The following is a 19,680-nucleotide window of genomic DNA, read 5'->3' as shown; positions in this document are numbered from 1 at the left end:
GTGTATGATGGCGATTTTTCACGACATGATAGAAGAATGCATGGAAGTTTTCATGGATGACTTTTCAGTCTTCGGTGATACATTTAAATCATGTCTAGTTAATCTGGAACGAATGCTAATTAGATGCGAAAAATCAAATCTAGTACTTAATTGGGAGAAATGCCATTTCATGGTTAAAGAAGGCATCGTTCTTGGACATAAAATTTCAAAAGAAGGAATTGAAGTGGATAGAGCTAAAGTAGATGTAATTGCTAAACTTCCACATCCCACCAATATTAGAGGAGTTAGGAGTTTTCTAGGGCATGCCGGTTTTTACCGACGTTTCATAAAAGATTTTTCTAAAATTGCCACTCCTATGAATAAACTCCTAGAAAAGGATGCGCCATTCATCTTTTCAGATGAGTGTATCAAATCTTTTAATATTCTTAAAGAAAAACTCACTAATGCACCGATCATGATAACACCAAATTGGAATCTACCATTTGAACTAATGTGCGATGCAAGTGATTTTGCAATGGGAGCCGTTTTAGGACAAAGGATTGAAAAACGATTTCAACCTATATATTATGCTAGTAAGACGTTACAAGGAGCACAAACGAACTATACAACTACTGAAAAAGAACTCCTTGCTATTGTCTTTGCTTTTGACAAATTTCGATCATATCTCGTTCTAGCAAAAACGGTGGTCTATACCGACCATTCTGCTCTTAGATACCTATTTTCAAAACAAGATGCTAAACCAAGATTAATCCGTTGGATCTTACTCTTACAAGAGTTTGATATTGAAATCCGAGATAAAAGAGGAGCAGAAAATCTCGCCGCTGATCATCTTTCTCGTCTTGAAAATCCCGAATTAGAAGTTCTAAATGAATCAGCCATACAAGACAACTTTCCTGATGAATATCTATTGAAGATAGATTATAAAGAAATCTCATGGTTTGCAGACTATGCAAACTACTTAGTTTGTGGATTCCTTGAAAAAGGATTATCGTACCAAAGACGAAAGAAATTCTTCAGTGATATAAAACACTATTTCTGGGAAGATCCACATCTGTTTAAAAGTTGTCCCGATGGAATAATACGCCGATGTGTATTTGGAGATGAAGCTAGTAAAATTTTAAACCATTGTCACACAGGACCAACAGGAGGGCATTATGGGCCTCAACTAACAGCAAGAAAAGTTTATGAAGCTGGATTCTATTGGCCTACAATTTACAAAGACGCACACCTTCTTTGCAAATCCTGTGATGCATGTCAAAGGGCCGGAAAAATAAGTCAACGTGATGAAATGCCACAAAATGTCATCCAAGTATGTGAAGTATTTGACATTTGGGGTATTGACTTTATGGGTCCATTTCCAAAATCTCATAATAATCTATATATACTCGTAGCCATTGATTATGTATCTAAATGGGCGGAAGCACAAGCTCTCCCAACTAACGATGCACGAGTTGTAGTCAACTTTTTAAAACGTCTTTTTGCAAGGTTTGGAACACCGAAAGCTTTAATAAGTGATCGGGGTACTCATTTTTGTAATAATCAACTTGAGAAAGTTCTTAAAAGATATGGAGTAACTCATAAAATCTCCACCGCATATCATCCACAAACAAGTGGACAAGTTGAAAATACCAACCGAGCTTTAAAACGTATTCTAGAGAAAACCGTAGGATCAAATCCAAAGGAATGGTCCATTAAATTGGAGGATGCACTCTGGGCTTTTAGAACAGCCTACAAAACTCCAATTGGAACCACACCTTTTAGACTTGTTTATGGAAAAGCATGTCATCTTCCAGTAGAAATTGAACACAAAGCATTTTGGGCTTTGAAGACATGTAATCTTGATTTACATGAAGCCGGACGTCTACGATTAAGTCAACTAAATGAATTAGAAGAATTAAGACATGAAGCATACGAAAATTCGTTAATCTATAAAGAAAGAACGAAGAAATGGCATGATAAAAGAATCAGAAGTTTAAAAGAATTTAAAGAAGGAGACAGAGTTCTTCTTTTCAATTCACGATTCAAGCTATTTCCTGGAAAATTGAAATCAAGATGGTCTGGACCATTCATAGTCAAAAGAGTTTTCCCATACGGAACGATAGAATTAATAAATTCAAATGGGATTGAATTTAAAGTTAATGGTCACAGAGTTAAACATTACATACATGGTCCGATGGAAGTCGACAACGAAGTTAATCACAATTTCGACACCACAGCTAACTAAGTGTGGGGAGAATCAAGTCTTTAAAGGATAATATGTATTTCTGTTAGAGTTAGATTGTCTGTTTTCGTGTAGTTCTCGAAAATGGAACACGTATGGTCATTCCCTAGCAGACCCTAAAGAACTAGTCTTCTCCCCCCATTCTGAATTTTTATTTTTTTTAGGTTTTTACGAAATGAAGACTGCCTGTGAACTAAACCATGGTCTAATGCTACACGCTTTGATCACTAAACGTAATAATGACATACTACCGAGTGAATTAGTATCAGTAATCAGAGAAAGAATGGACGGAGTTAGAAAAGAATCCAGATGCGAAGATAATAAGTTACAATTTGGTAAAGGAAAATCAAAATCCGCAGCGAAAAGAAGAGCACGACACCTAGAACGATGTCACAAATGCGGAAAATGGTCACATGGAGGTAAATGTTCAAATAATCAAACCTATTCAAATACCGAATTTGTTACTTTATGCAGAGACGGACCGTTCATATGTTTAGAAGAAAAGACACTGAATGCTCGAGGTTACGCCTATGTAGCCATGGAAAATCAATTAAACCGACTATCTTATGAATGGAATAGATCATATAACTAAGAAATCTATTTCACAGGTATGTCTGTACAGTTTTTATTTTTATTTTTATTTTTAACCTTTTGATAATAAACGCTAATTTGTTCGCTAAAAAGTATTAAATTGGTATTGAATAAAATTAGGTTTGGCGACCGAAATTATTGATATCATTCAAAAATTTATTACATCACTGCGAAATTTAACGTTTATTCTTAAGGTATAAATATCTTTAATCAATCAACCCAAAATATTTCAAAAATTCGTCATGAGTTAAATTAGGTCTTTGAACCGAAATTACTTTACCGAAAAGAGGGGCGCATATTTTTGATAATATTTGATTGATTAAAGTGGGATAAAAAGACAAAAAGATTTTTAATTTTATTTTTACCATGTTTTTAATCTTAATATTTAAATCTTAAATTAATATTGTAAACTTTGTAAAAACAATATATTTAAAATTGTAAATATTTGAAAAATTAATATAAGTTTGATATGAATTTATAAATTTTTAAATTAAGTTTGGTGTGAATTTTTAAAATATGAAATTTTAATTGTATGCATTTCAAATTTTAAGTTTGGTGTGAATTTTTAATTTTTAATTTTTAATTTTGAATTTTATATTTAAGTTGTGTGAATTTAAAAACAAAAATTTACTTTATCTCATTAAGTTAAGAATATGATTTTTAAAATTCGTCGTAAGTTGAAGACTAGGTCTTTGAACCGAAATTGCTTTACCCAAGGGAGGGACGAGAACTTTTATTATCATTATTTTTAATCTTATTGATTTAAAGTATGCCAAAAACATTAAAAAAAAAACTCAAAAATCTTAGCTTTTAAAACAATCGCTACAAAAAGACAAATTTTAAAATTTTGTCGAAGGACGGACTAGGACATCGATCCGAAACGACCTCGTCCTAAATAACAAGGGAAACAAAATTTTAAAATTAAATACTTAATTGTTTTATAAGTTAAAGATTATATATATATATAAAAAAAAAAAAAAAAGAGCAAACTCCGCGACTCGCGGAGTTTTAAGGGGAAATCTCCGCGACTCGCGGAGGGACCGAAAATCAGAAAAAAAAATAAAAGAGCTGAACGATCAGTTTATCAACTTCACACTCCACACCCGAAAAACACTGCGAAAACTGCACCCGAAAAAACCCGAAAATCACCCCCAAAAATCCCAATTTTTAACCGTTAATCACCAAATTTTTTGCTAAAATCATGTTGAGAAGGATGATATCTAAGAATTACTCAAGAAAAACGGTAAATTTCTACACCTAAACACCATTTAATCCGAATTTTGGTGTTCTTGAGCTATTTTTTCCCCAATTTGATTTTGATGCTTTTTAGTGTAATTAGACTTAAATTGTTTATGTATTATGCTTGTATAACCTAGATTGATGCTGTTTAACATGATTAGAAGCCTTAAACTTCAAATTTTGAGTAATCTAGGGTTTGTGTTCTTGAGCAAATTTGAGGCTTTTTGATATAAACAGGTTATGGCCGATTTTTGTCATGAATTGTTGTTAAATTGAGTAGTGTAACATGTCTAGGTAGTTAAATGATCCAAACTTTGAGCCTAAACATGATTTTGAGAATTAAAGTGGACTTTTTCAAGTCTAAAATTCATGAACTTGATTTTTGAAAGATAATGCCATTTGAGACTTGTTTAATTGCTAGTAATGATTATTTTGACATGTTATTTGAGTTGAATGCTTGTGAACTTGGCGAAAATTTTCGTATATGCTTATTTGAAAAAGTGTAGATTTGATAAAAATGTGAAAATGAGCTTAAGTTTGATATAAATTGATAATGTCATTGTAATTATTTTGATTGATGATTTTGCTGACACTAATGCATATTTGGATGCACAAAAATTGTGTTTGATGTGTTTTGCAGAATGAAAGGGGTGAATCTTCATCCCAAGCCCGCAATGCTCCTGCTGAGAATTTGGAACAACAGGAGGTAGATAACTACTACAAGCAGGATGTACCTCATCCAGTCATGACCTTTTCCGATATGCACTTGGAAGAATTGCACCCGAACCTGAGATTTGACAGACTTTGGATAGATTATCCAAAATATCAACGGGGTTTGCATACTCTTCACTCTAAGGTTGTTGAGGTACCGAGGGTCATAGAATGGGGACCCTTAGAAGCTGTAGAATTGGCCGGGCCAATTAGGGAATTACTTGTACAGAGGTATGGTAATTCTTCTTTTAATGACTGGATATGTTTATTCACCATACGCAGACCTGTATATAAAGTATGGTGTGAAGAGTTGTTATGTAGTATAGAGTTGAATGATCGGGTAGCTAGTTTAACCGATCGTTCTTTTATTAGATTTTTGTTAGGCGGTTCGATGCGCCACATGTCTTTACTGGACATGGCTCAGGCTTTACGTATATATACGCCTGAGGAATTAGCGTCTGCCGATTGTAGAGGATTGATACTAAACGGTAGAAAGATAGATGAGAATTTTGATACACACGGTGTGTGGAGTCAAATGACAAGTCATCACCGTTTTAAAGGGGGAAACTACTCTTATTTGGATATAGATAGAGCCGAATTAAGAGTGATACATAGGTTTTTAGCTAATTCGATTACACAAAGGGGTAAGAACAAAGAAAAAGTAAATGAACAGGATTTGTTTTACCATATGTGTATTCGAGACCCACAAAGCGCTGTAAGTATACCATATTGTGTGGGTTATTATTTATCAGCTATGGTTCGGGGGATGCGACCACATAGCATAATAGGAGGTGGTATTTTTATTACTTTGATTGGTGAATATCTCGGTGTGGATATAAGTCGGGGGGGATTATTACTAGAAGAGCCGGAACCCCGCGATACTATAGGTTTAAATGTATACCATGGTGCAAAAGTTTTGAAGAGGCGAAATAACGCCGCAGTACGATACCATGGTAGACATCCACAGGTGGAGAGAAACCAGCAACAAGGTAATGTAGGAGGGGGGGAATGAGATGCAAGAAATGCATAGGTTTATAGCTTCTCAGGAATACGAAAATGCTAGACAGAGAGCATTTGAAGATTGGCAAGTTCATCAGAACCAGATCATAGCGCATTGCCAACATATAGGTAGAAACTATATTCCTACACCGAAACCCGTCTTCCCTCCTTGGTCTATAGAGATGCAGCCACCATATCCTACGTATGACCCTGCCGAAGCATTCTATAGTACTTATGGTTATGCCTGGAACCCCTATTGGTACCAATATCATCCTTAGTTTACTTATTATTTTTTTTATTTTGTAATTTGTAATTATTGATACATTTAATATTTTTGTTAATATTGTAATCATTTTTATAATTATCTAACTTTTATTCTTAGACTTTAATAATTTTTGAATGTGGGGTAATATACCAAACTTCAAAAATATATATATATGTTTGCAGTTTATCTTATGTACACAACAGGGTAAAACAACGCATTTTCAAAGACTGACATTAAGTTCAGCAAAAGCAACTAATTTTGACGACAAGATGCAAAATATATGTGAAATAACAACAAGACGGAATGAACAAATGATGTGCACCATTTATCATTCAGCAAACAAACGCCAATATAGTTGGAAACTTTGGTAAAATTTAATCATTTTCACACAAATCACCCTCAATAATTTAAATTGTTACTGATTTCTTGCAAATGAGGGCATTGCAAGATCTTAAGTGTGGGAAGGGGTTAAATTCTTTCGGATTTTAAAATTTTTTACTTTATACACTTGGTTACCATTAAAAATACTAGTAAAGCAGTAGTTGTATTAGAATCTAGTGCTCTCTGATAAAAAAGAACAGCCCTAGTCTTATATACTGACTACCCAATTCTAGTAAAATTTTTCAATTAAATGAATTCAAATCATGTTTATACATATTTATGAACGATAAAACTAGGTTTTAACACCGAAATTATTGTTACCTCGGAAAGGACATAAATTGAGAAACAAACTAAAATGTTAAAATTCATTTAAAATAGAATAGAGGACGATAAAAAGGAAAATAAAAGCCAAGTGTGGGAAAATTTACCAAGTTATCTTAAACATATGTCACATATATCTGTAACCAATAACTGAAAATACTTTTGCTTTGAACTAAACTAAACTGTTTTACCCAATGAAAGAAAAGAAGAGATGGATCTACACGATGAATCAATTTCATCATTAAAAGGAAGTAAAGTCTTCCTAAAAAGAAACGCGCTTCTTGATTTAGGTCATGAAGTTGTCGTCCAGACCAGCTGTAGGTTGACGAAAAATCTAGAAAAGTCATCTCTAAAATCAGCAGGAAATCCACGGACCTCAGCATTAAACAAGGTCGCCATGTGGTCAGATTTATCCTAACCATGAGAAGGATTTATCTCGTACAATGGGGGGGCACCATGCAAATTAGCTGGATAAGACTAATGAATCAGATCTCCAGAAAGGATAATCTCCTTAAAGATTAAAAATCAGCTTTTAAGACTGATATTACTCAATCCTAGAGATTGACCTTAAAGATTGAGAATTACAAACTCATGGAATTCGATGATATCTAAACTCGAGCTTAAACGAGAAAATATTTTGATCAAAATTACAAACCGATTTGTTTTCTGAAAACCCTACTTTTAATGCGTTCATTACCATTGAACGTAAAATCCTAGGAATTCACCTGGAATTCATTAGGTCACCTGAATCAAATCGAGTGTCAACCGTAAGAACGGTGGTTGCATAGTGGTCAAAGACAGGACCTTGTGCCAGACCGACAAATTATAAGGGTGAGCTTTACTATTGCTCCTACCAAGGATAGTAATTGCGTTCGACACGTTATAGACCATAATCAAAAGCATGTCACGGGACATTGCCTTAACAGTTGCTTGTTCAACGCTTTCCTTTACAACCGAACGGTAGTTTGCCGAAAGGTAATATACGGAACAAGTAAACTGGACGTGTTGCTTTCCTAATACAAGGTTAGCAAGTGGGTGACACAAAACCGCAAGTTTTGAGCTAAAATTTTCAAATCTGAAACCCACCAAACCCACAAAAATATTTTGCAAACACCGGTAAAGGGTTATTCCAGAAAACTTATCTAGGGTAAAAACTAGATTTAATTTTCAAAAGATCAAATGTTTTCATAAAGATCCAATTTCCTTAATGGATCTAAATTTTTATAGTCATGTGGGACTGTAAACCATATCGTTACTACCATTGTTTATACCGCCGTATAGAAATCACTGATGTACAAAGTGTGAAGAATAAAGAAGTGATTCTAGTATTTCAAGACGATATTGCTTGAGGACAAGCAACGCTCAAGTGTGGGAATATTTGATAATGCTAAAAACGAACATATATTTCATAGCATTATTCCTCAAGAAAGACAGGCTTTTAGTTGCAATTGTTCTATTTACAAGTGATATTCGTTTAAATAATAAAAGGTGAAGACAAAAGACAGATTCGACGAATTGAAGACGCAAACGACCAAAAAGCTCAAAAGTACAAAAGACAATAAAAAAGGTTCCAATTATTGATAAGAAACGTCTCGAAATTACAAGAGTACAAGATTCAAAACGCAAAGTACAAAATATAAAATTGTACGCAAGGACGTTCGAAAATCCGGAACCGGGACCAGAGTCAACTCTTAACGCTCGACGCAACGGACTAAAAATTACAAGTTAACTATGTATATAAATATAATATAATATATAATTAATTATATTAATTATATATATATATTATATTTATATATAAAAAAACCGTCGGCAGAGAAAACTCCAAGGACTGAGCTGTAAATACATCCTCCGCGACTCGCGGAGTTTGAAGAGTATTTTGCCGCGAGTCGCGGAGCCCCAAAAATCAACTCTGGCTATAAAGCCAACCGAATTCTGATCAAAATTATCATCTTTTTTTCTTCTTATCATACGTAAAATTTATATATATATATATAATTTATATTTTAATTTTAATTTTAATTCTAATAATAAGGGTATGTTAGCGAATGTTGTAAGGGTGTAAGTCGAAATTCTGTCCGTGTAACGCTACGCTATTTTTAATCATTGTAAGTTATGTTCAACCTTTTTACATTAATGTCTCGTAGCTAAGTTATTATTATGCTTATTTAAAACGAAGTAATCATGATGTTGGGCTAATTACTAAAATTGGGTAATTGGGCTTTGTACCATAATTGGGGTTTGGACAAAAGAACGACGCTTGTGGAAATTAGACTATGGGCTATTAATGGGCTTTATATTTGTTTAACTAAATGAAAGTTTGTTAATGTTAATATAAAGATTTACAATTGGGCGTCCCTATAAATTACCATATACACTCGATCGGACACGATGGGCGGGGTATTTATATGTACGAATAATCGTTCATTTAACCGGACACGGGAATGGATTAATAGCCACTAGAATAATTAAAACAGGGGTGAAATTACATTCAAGGGTAATTGGTGTAATTGTTAACAAAGTAGTAAAACCTTGGTTTACACGCAGTCGATAACCTGGTGTATTCATTAAACAAAGTATTAAAACCTTGTTACAATTCGAATCCCCAATTAGTTGGAATATTTAACTTCGGGTATAAGAATAATTTGATGAGGACACTCGCACTTTATATTTATGACTGATGGACTGTTATGGACAAAAACCAGACGGACATATTAAATAATCCAGGACAAAGGACAATTAACCCATGGGCATAAAACTAAAATCAACACGTCAAACATCATGATTACGGAAGTTTAAATAAGCATAATTCTTTTATTTCATATTTAATTTCCTTTATTTTATATTTAATTGCACTTCTAATTATCGCACTTTTATTTATTGTTATTTAATCGCAATTTTATTTTCTCGCACTTTTATTATTCGCAATTTCATTATCGTTATTTACTTTACGCTTTAATTTAAGTCTTGTATTTATTTTATATTTTACATTAGGTTTTAACTGCGACTAAAGTCTTAAAATCGACAAACCGGTCATTAAACGGTAAAAACCCCCTTTATAATAATAATATTACTTATATATATATTTGTATTTTTATAAAAGTAAACTAATATAGCGTTGAGCTTTGTTTAAAGATTTCCCTGTGGAACGAACCGGACTTACTAAAAACTACACTACTGTACGATTAGGTACACTGCCTATAAGTGTTGTAGCAAGGTTTAAGTATATCCATTCTATAAATAAATAAATATCTTGTGTAAAATTGTATCGTATTTAATAGTTTTTCCTAGTAAAATATAAACTATTTTATATACACCTCGCATAACATCAGATTATTCTTCCAAGACTCACGACTTTTGCGAACCTTGGTTACATGTAATACATGCATTCATCTGATGGAGGGTAAAGAGTTAATATTCATTTGTTTCATGGCAAGGTTATAAATCTCAGAAAATCTTGGCGAGATCTCGTTTCCACCAGCTCCCCCCGTTCTTGAACCCTAACTCGGTCAAGCATTGGTCAAAGAAGTCAAAAATCAAAATGATTTTCGAAGATGATATATCTGTGTGGAGATGCATAGATCCCTAAACTTGGGGTTTTAATTTGTGGAAGTAAATGTCCAAAAAATTTTTTGATACTACGTATTACGTAGTTCAACTAGTAATGAGCAACGGCATATTTATTAAAAAAACTCAAGGTCGTAATTTCAAAGCCCTCACACCCTTATGTTGGAAATAATCGGTTAAGGAAATGCAAATTGGTCCCATATCGAAAACTGATAGAAAGAAGTGTATGTATATATAAGCTTATGGAAACCACCCTCAATCACCAATTGGTTTTAGAGTACTAGGAAGTAGGGAACTCTTGAACTTATATACATCATGACATGTTGGTCGACCTAAATCGATCCAACACCTTACTAACCACAACCACCGAGCAAAATCAGGTATAATCCTAAGATTTACATATAAGCACCGGATTGTGAGCCGGTTTAGCTAGGTAGACAATTATCAACCTTTTTGCCAAAAAAAGTAATGCGGAATGAAAGGGATCGATGGCTTAAACAGAAAAGATAGAATCGTTAAACTTTCACGGTTTAACTTGGAACAAACCTTCACGGTTTAATTAGACGTCACGTCTATTCTTTTTTATTTATCAAAACTCAAAAACTACTCTTCTATCAAACTAAACGTGGCTTTATATCTAAACAAAAGAATAGGATAAATTTAAAGTAACCAACTAATATTATAGATAAACATAAACTAATACGAAGTATTTCTTATCATCTACCAATTTGAATTGGCAGACAATTTCGTGGCTCTTTATTTTTTGTGTCTATCAATTCCACATGGATTTCTTTTGGGCCCAAAAACAATAACTTCATGCAACCCAAAACTTTCAAGTCCATCATGATTATTTATTGGATATGCATCATTCTCCCCTTCTTCGAAAAGACTCGTCCTCGAATCTACAACATCGACGCTACAATCGAGAAATGCTGAAAAATTAGCAACACTAAAAGTGGTGAATACATGATAACGAACCGGGAGTTCAGTCTTAGGCATGTTTTCGTTAATTTTTTCCAACACACGAAAAAGATCATCAACTGTCTCATCTTCACTCTCATGACCGATTGGCATGTTCAACCCGTCCTCTTGTGACTCGTCTTCCTCTTCCTCAATGTCAGTATCATAAATCGGAACGGCATCTTCAACCACACAAAGTTCAGAAACATACTCCATGTTAAAAACTTGATCAACGGAATCAACAGTCATCCGATTGAGGCTTTCTTGAAAATTCAAGATTGTCAAGCTTCATCTCTATATTACGCAAGAGATGTTGCATGTCTTCCAACTATTGAATCTTGCGATTCAATCTCTCAAACTCAGTTTGTTTAGTCATGCCTGAACTCTGATACCACATAATGCGGAATGAAAGGGATCGATGGCTTAAACAGAAAAGATAGAATCGTTAAACCTTCACGGTTTAACTTGGAACAAACCTTCACGGTTTAATTAGACGTCACGTCTATTCTTTTTTATTTATTAAAACTCAAAAACTACTCTTCAATCAAACTAAACGTTGCTTTATATCTAAACAAAAGAATAGGATAAATTTAAAGTAACCAACTAATATTATAGATAAACATAAACTAATACGGAGTATTTCTTATCATCTACCAATTTGAATTGGCAGACAATTTCGTGGCTCTTTATTTTTTTTGTCTATCCAATTCCACATGGATTTCTTTTGGGCCCAAAAACAATAACTTCATGCAACCCAAAACTTTCAAGTCCATATGATTATTTATTGGATATGCATCAAAAAGTTAAAAAAAAAAAAAAAAAAACTTCACAACTTGCAAAAAAATCAAAGACTTTTTTTAAAACATGAATATACAAAAACAATATACGCACAATGCTCACCCTCTCGGTAACCTGAATAAGAAAAACTTTTTCCCTTTATCCAGTTCAATATACGAACGTAATAGTCATATTTCTTCAAAATACTCGTGACATAACATTCATAATAACTTGGCATATAATTCAGCAAAATTATTTTATGAAAACAAACGATGAACAATTGGATACAGATATTATGAAGCAGGACTGATCGCATACTTTAATTCCAGGACTGATCGCATACTTTAATTCTGGAAATCAGACAGACTTAAATATAATATTAAAATACTGTGACGGATGAAATGACATTGAGGATGATGGTGTTCAAAGGGAAGAAAAGCATCAAACTCCTAAAGCTAGATGGTAGCAGTCTTGCAATAAGTTGGAATTACACTGAAAACAAACAATTATGAAAGCATAAACAGCGTCTTCTTCGAGCAAGTTAAAACCATTACTCGTCAGCCTTGGGTGCTTCTTTGATTTCTTCAGCACTGTCATCCTGTGTTCAAACCAATATTACAATCGTTCATCAGTAAAAAATGGTTATCTTAAATCGACAAAGACAGAAGGATCCCACAAAGATTAACCAAATACCTGCATGTCAGAAGTCCACAAAGTGAGGTTATCACGAAGAAGCTGCATGATAAGAGTACTGTCCTTGTATGAATCCTCTCCTAAGGTATCCAATTCAGCAATTGCTTCATCAAAAGCCTGCCAACACACAACAAAACAATCAGCCCACATTACATCGTCGAAAGAATCAATGAGATGATGGTATAACGTGAACGTGATTAGTCTTATCTCTCACCTGCTTTGCAAGATTACAGGCACGATCAGGCGAGTTCAGGATCTCATAATAAAACACAGAGAAGTTAAGCGCCAATCCTAGACGGATCGGATGAGTGGGAGCTAATTCCGCATTAGCAATTTCCTGCATAAATTATAACTCCAAAGCTTATTCACTTCCTTTCATTCCATAACCTCGTAACAATAAATTTCGGATCAAACGAACGCTAACAGATGACTTTTGACTTATTGTGTAACAATAAACAAGTAACACGGACGACAACTTTTTTGTATATTTCATATTATACTTATATAATTAGTGACTACATGATCATACTTATATCAAATCAACCACTGTATATACATGCCATCATAAGTATCAACTATTATATAACCTAAAGCAAATTGAACAAAAAAACACTCAAAGTAGACACAGTATATATGTATAATTGTATATGTATATATACTACTCCGTATCATAGATATATTAAACCCTAATCAATTTTTAAAAAAAAAAAAAAAAAAGTAAAAGTAATGAAATTAACCTGAGCAGCTTTATAAGCAGAAAGAGTATTCTCGGCAGCTTCTTTCCTTTCAGATCCAGATTTAAACTCAGCCAAATACCTAAAATAATCCCCTTTCATTTTCAGATAAAACACTTTTGAATCGCCATTAGTTGCAGATCCAATCAGTTTTGTATCTAAAACCTTCAAAATTCCATCACATATCTTCGATAACTCCGATTCAATCTTAGATCTATAATCACGGATGCTTGACACGTGTCCTTCGTTACCTCTACTCTCTTCTTTCTGTTCAATCGATGATATAATTCTCCACGAAGCTCTTCTTGCTCCGATCACGTTTTTGTAGGCAACTGAAAGAAGATTGCGTTCTTCGATTGTTAATTCTTCACCACCGTCGGCTGACGTCACCACCTTTTCCATGAATTCGACCATTTCTTCGTAACGCTCGGCTTGTTCAGCGAGCTTTGCCATGTACACGTTTTCTTCGCGAGCAGACGCCATTGATTTTGATTTTTGATTTTGTTTTTTGGGAAAAATAGAGGGTGATAATGTAAAAGAGGATTGGGGCTTTTGTTGATGGTGTTTGGACCCTAATTTTTCACTTTTCTATGAGGAAATTAGTGACGTGGCATTAGCGGTGGATGATGACAAATTGGCAACTGGTGAAAATTTACAAAATTTTTAAATTCTCTTTAATTTAGATTGATTTAGTTTATTTGTTTGTAATTTATTTATTACTCCGTATTATTATTCTATTTATATTTATTTATTATTATTATATTATTATTATTATTATTATTATTTTATATTATAAAATAAATAAATATATATAAATAATAAATATAAATATACAGTATGAAATATTAATATTAAATTTGAATATTTTCTATATGTAATTTTTATGGTTCTCGGTAAAATGTACGAAAGTAATACGGAGTATAAATATTGCACAAAAGACTTATTTTAAAGACTTCTTTAAGTAGAGCTCTTAAGACTATACTTAAGAATTAAACTAGTAAAGTGAACCGCGCTTCGCTGCGAGATTTGAATGACGTGTTACTAGCACTATTGTGTTTATGTGCAGGCAATAGTTAGCATTTTTTGTTAGTAATATTATGGTTGCTATAGTTACTGAAGCAGTACTAAACAAAATATCCTTGGTTAGTACAACACTGAAGGTGTGCTTCTTTTTGTAGTGTATAGTTCCAGCTTCATTCCCTTCACCACATCTTACTGATCGTAAAATTATGTAGCAATTCGACCCACAAAGGCTTTATGTACCAAATTTGACCCGTGAAAAATGTTACACACTATTGCTGACCCATACTCAATTGACCCAATAAAATCAACATACACTCTAAGTTAACATCACTCTAACTTAACATCTGTAACTCTAAGTAAATCAATAGCACACACACACATCCTTAGCTATGATCTGACCAAATTAACTAAGTCAAAGTGGTCACATTCTTGAACAATTGCAGTCACCAAACCTGCATAAGATAATACAACAATCAAGAGAAAAATTAAAAGAGAAACATGCCATGAACCAACTAACAGTACATACTAAATACTGAAAGAAACAACTATAAAAACTTCAAGAAATAATTATTAAATGGAAAGGAAGAATAGAAGCATATATTTCGTTCAAAATATCATGGTTAAAGTTTTCAATAAACCTAAATACCAATTAGATTTCAAAAAAGGATAACGAAATTTCAAGGAAGTGAAAATTTTGTATAAGTACAACTATTACTTACTTGGATAAAGTAATATGGTTTACATCCTGTTTAAGTAGTGAAAGTCCACCCTCAAAATCATCAGATTATTTTTTTCCGCCATCATCCACATTATCAGCTTCTGTAACATAAAAACTACTGATCAATATAGGTTTCGTGGGTTATTTTCACCGTGGTTGTGGCCTATTGTATTGATGAACCTTAGTTTTTAAATTAAATAAAAATAATTGGTAGCTGAACAATAAGATACCTAATCTATGATATTTCCTTCCAAAACCAACAACAACATATAAGCAGTTAGTTAAACGCCAAAACACAAACCCTGAAGCACGGTGAATACCTTGAATCATGTAATTGAAAAAAGATGAATCACACTATTAATAGTCTCACTATACGTAACCAAAAAAGAAATAAGATGAGTCATACCAATGGTGGTAGCGTCACTTATCGACTTTACAACTGTATAAAGCGTTGGCACAGACTGACTGAGTGGAACAAAAATGTTCCTGGAATTGATCCTATGTAGAACACAGATTGAAACATTGTGTTAGAATCTCTAACCCACATTCCAAAACCAGAAGAATACTATTTGATATTTCGGGTAAGTAATATGTACGACATTCAACACGAAAAACAACATAATATAACGAAAATGTAATCTTTTATGACAGATTAACTTAACGACAATAAGAAGAAGAAGGAATGAACAACAGGCGTAACAACAATAAGCATACCTCTGCAAGTTTTTAATGTAACCATCGCAATGAGAGTGCTGAAAAATGAAAAAAGTTAACGTCTACGTCTACTATCAATGTGACTCCTCTATGTAAAACAATAAGTACACTCTAGGCTTCGGGACTTTTCCCGTGTCACCAATGCTGTATCATTATAGTAGCACTAAGTTAACGACTTACTCCATAAGCTAACGTTTGGGTGAATCAACATAGATAATTTAAAACAAATAAATGTGACTATGTGCTACTTACGCATTATCAGTTACATAATGTAATTTGATGTAGTTGTGTTGAAACACAAATGCATCATAATACTAACCTATAAAACCCTACTCACGATTAGCTAAATTAAACTTATTTGACACAACAAATAAAAAAATCAATTGATCAACCAAATAATATACGTTACTTGAGAAGAATATGAGTAAAAATCCGAGTTTTCCCATAAAGATGTAAACAGTTTTTGTAGATCCCGACTTTGACACCTAATAGTTAACTTTTTTTAACATCTAAAAATCACAATTATCTGTAAATTCCAACAACGCTGACCACATATTAAGATTAAGATGCACGTATAAAAATGACCTAAATTTGAAAAACAAAAAATATGAGAGTAACTTGGGCCGTACCTTGTGTGTTTTCTTGGCTTTCTCTTCAGCAAATAGAGTAAATCGGGTACTCTACTCAGCCTTTTGTTGCACGGAGTGCAAGTTTTGTATTACCTACCATACACTGATATGCAATTTGTATTTCTTACACAAAATATATAGTAAAAAGACAATAAATTCACAAAGAACAACCAAACTTACCTCTAAATCCATTGTCATCTGTATTTTATTATAAGCCTCCCTTTCCCAATAAATAATGTAGTTGGCGGCCTTTTCGGCTTGCTTGGATTCACTTTCTTTGCAGGTTGTACTTTATCTTTAATCACCTTCTTTCTGCAACAACATCCAACAATTACATTAAATACAAAAAACACAAACCTAATGTAAATTGATATAAAAAAGGTAATTACTTCTCTGATGGTTGCTTGGTAACTGATTCTTTAGGTCTCTCTACAGTAGTCTCTGAAATAAAGAAGCTCATACTACAAATATACAGCATTTAAAAAAAAAAAAAAAAAACAGATACTTCAAGTAATTTCAATTAGAAAAAACAACTCTATACCTAAATTCATCTTAATTTTTCAAGTAATTTCAATTAGAAAAAACAACTCTATACCTAAATTCATCTTAATTTTGGCAGCAAGACCACAATCATGCATGCTAATCAATGCCACAGCTACATCTTTGTTACACGATTCACTGTAAAAATATACAAAACCCAAAATCGATTGTCAAGCTTCAATTTAAATAACAAATAATGAATAAAAAGATGAAATATGAACAGACTAAATTTCTCTACTGATGAAAAATCACAAACAGTAAACACCATATAATTAGAATAGTTCTTTGACATTAATTTCTACATCCACACATTTTGGCCCCATTGTAGCCCATTTATAATAACGCTGAAATTACTAAAGCAAATGTTACTATGTATGCATAAAAAGTAACAGTGCAATGCTAAAGAAACCTAAAAATAAAGAAAACTGAAAAACTTACTTTCCATCAAGTTTATCAAATAAGCTGATTACCACTCTGTAGCAACACAGTCAGACCATTCCATTTGAATGCAATAATCACAACCAAAAATCTAACACACACAAAAAATCTACAATTAGTTATCCAATTTTTTTAGAAACCCTTTAAACTCTAACATTCTTCGGCATGGGAGAAGCAGAGGCCGTACCTGTAGCACCGGTAACATCATAGGCGGTGACGATGGGTCTATGGGATCGATGGGGCCATGGTGCCGGTAGCAGAGGCTTTTGTGCCAAGTTGGTATGGGTTTATATGTCTATTGAAATTGGGTGATTGAAATTGGAATGGAGGAGGATGATATGAGTATGGATGGATTGGAAGGGTCTGGAGTTGGAGTGAGTGAAGATGAAAATCTCTTCAAAAACCTTTTACTCAGTTGATATGGAAGGATCTAGAGGAAGAAACCAATAAAAAAAAAAAAAAAAAGAGCGCTGCAGTGTGCTACATCTTATTTATGTAGAAAGAAACAGTATAACAGTGAAGGTTTAAGTTTTAGCCAATAGGGTTGCAGGATTTTTTACGCTAATTGGTATATAGGAGTTGATATGGAAGGATCTAGAGGAAGAAACCAAAAAGAGAAAAAAAAAAAAAAAAAAAAAAAAAAAAAGAGCGCTGCAGTGTGCTACATCTTATTTAGGTAGAAAGAAACAGTATAAAAGTGGAGGTTTAAGTTTTAGCGAGTAGGGTTGCAGGTTTTTTTACGCTAATTAGTATGTAGGATAATTATGCATATATGATTATATATTTACATTAAGGTAGTAGTGAGTTGATTATTAAAAGTTCATGGTTGATTATAAGCAATGTACAAATCATAATTACATGTCCTAATGTATAATAGAATATTTTTAATTTTATTGCGATGATTATTTAATTGTATAATTACCTTTTACATCTTAACGACGACTTTTATCAGTACGTTTAGAAAACTTAACTTCTATTATTATTATTATCGAAAAACTCTAAATATTAAAAGATGGTGGAAAATGTCTTCTTTCATTAAAACTTTTAATATGAACGTTTTAGTTGATAATACGTTTTAAAAAATAATAAAGATAAATGAGTTAGTTTCTTAAATTTTATAATATGAAAATAAACATATTAGAATTGAGTGATTAAAATATCTTACATTTCTTTTAGATTTTGCTAATTGTGCTCTCATGACGAACATTAAGTTGTATTCGCACTGTACCGCACTAAGTGAAAGGCGATCTGTGTGAGTACTTCAAGTCAGAGGTAACATTGAGTGCCATGTTGCAGCCCAGCGGAGTCAAACCCCTGACCTCTCGCTAAAAGAGACAGACCACTACCAGTTGAGCTACAACTCAATGTTAGTGTGGTTATAAATATAAATATAAATTTGCTAGCATTTTATTTCTTTCTCTTCAGCGACGTGAATGGATTAGCAAGCCCAATAATGTTAATGTTAAGTACAACAACAACAACAATGCCCAATCCCGCGCCTGCGAGGTATGAGGAATGTTAATGTTAATGTTAAGTGTAAGACGTAAATTTTTTTTGGGGCGGGTTGGGTGCACAAAACAAAATTTCTTGGGTTAAATGGGAGTGTGTCTTAAATGATTATGAAAATGGGGGGGCTAAATATCAGATCTTTAAAAAGCAAAAACCTTGCGTTATTGGGTAAATGGTGGTGGAGGTTAAAACCGAAACCGATGCTTATTGATTTAGAATTATACGTAGCATTCATGGCGTTTGTAGCGACCCCGACAAATCGTCAAGTGACGGCGTCGGCTACGTGGGTCCCATTACCTGATTATAAGTCTTTAAGATAACGTTTGACCAAAATATGTCGCCTTCATTTCAAAATAAAGATTGTTCCCAAAGTTTACAAGAATTGTTCAACCAATAGTTAAGTTACAACGTTATAATACGAATGAAATCTAGGCGACACGGTTTAAAGTAAAGTCAAAAGACGCTCCATGAAATGCACATATACTCGACATCCAATGCAAGTATCAAATAATGAGCGGAAGCATGTATCATGTATCGTTCAAGGACCTGAGAAAAACATAGAAATCTGTCAACGAAAACGTTGGTGAAATCATAGGTTTAAGTAAGTAAGTACAAGTGAACCACAAGATTTGCATCAATGAAATAATAGT

The 19,680-nt window shown here is 33.2% G+C and overlaps 2 protein-coding genes across 4 annotated transcripts; both read right to left on the bottom strand.

Annotated features, from left to right (window-relative positions):
• Nucleotides 1-12,298: 12,298 nt before the first annotated feature.
• On the bottom strand, nt 12,299-14,031 carry LOC139866426 (14-3-3-like protein). The gene is made up of 4 exons (XM_071854659.1): nt 13,463-14,031; nt 12,940-13,062; nt 12,726-12,842; nt 12,299-12,630 (listed from the first exon to the last, which is right to left on the bottom strand). The coding sequence occupies exons 1-4, from the start codon at nt 13,940-13,942 to the stop codon at nt 12,583-12,585; spliced, it is 768 nt and encodes a 255-aa protein (XP_071710760.1). The 5' UTR covers nt 13,943-14,031; the 3' UTR covers nt 12,299-12,582.
• A 1,179-nt stretch (nt 14,032-15,210) lies between these two features.
• LOC139867659 (high mobility group B protein 7-like) lies at nt 15,211-17,975 on the bottom strand. 3 transcript variants are annotated; one of them, XM_071856020.1, is made up of 9 exons: nt 17,709-17,975; nt 17,554-17,612; nt 17,139-17,221; nt 16,933-16,984; nt 16,724-16,855; nt 16,544-16,646; nt 15,607-15,698; nt 15,431-15,520; nt 15,211-15,301 (listed from the first exon to the last, which is right to left on the bottom strand). In XM_071856020.1, exons 1-5 carry the CDS (start codon nt 17,727-17,729, stop codon nt 16,738-16,740), a joined length of 333 nt encoding a protein of 110 aa, XP_071712121.1. In that variant the 5' UTR covers nt 17,730-17,975; the 3' UTR covers nt 15,211-15,301; nt 15,431-15,520; nt 15,607-15,698; nt 16,544-16,646; nt 16,724-16,737. The 3 variants fall into 3 exon arrangements, with proteins under 3 accessions (XP_071712121.1, XP_071712124.1, XP_071712122.1); XM_071856023.1 differs by having other exon boundaries at nt 15,431-15,502; XM_071856021.1 differs by having other exon boundaries at nt 15,607-15,686; nt 16,544-16,636.
• Between the last annotated feature and the right edge of the window lie 1,705 nt (nt 17,976-19,680).

Source organism: Rutidosis leptorrhynchoides, chromosome 9 (genome assembly GCF_046630445.1).
Source record: "Rutidosis leptorrhynchoides isolate AG116_Rl617_1_P2 chromosome 9, CSIRO_AGI_Rlap_v1, whole genome shotgun sequence".
In the NCBI taxonomy this organism is placed as follows: Eukaryota; Viridiplantae; Streptophyta; class Magnoliopsida; order Asterales; family Asteraceae; genus Rutidosis; species Rutidosis leptorrhynchoides.
The sequence above is the reverse complement of the archived record's forward strand: the minus strand, read 5'-3'. Positions and strand labels throughout refer to the sequence as shown.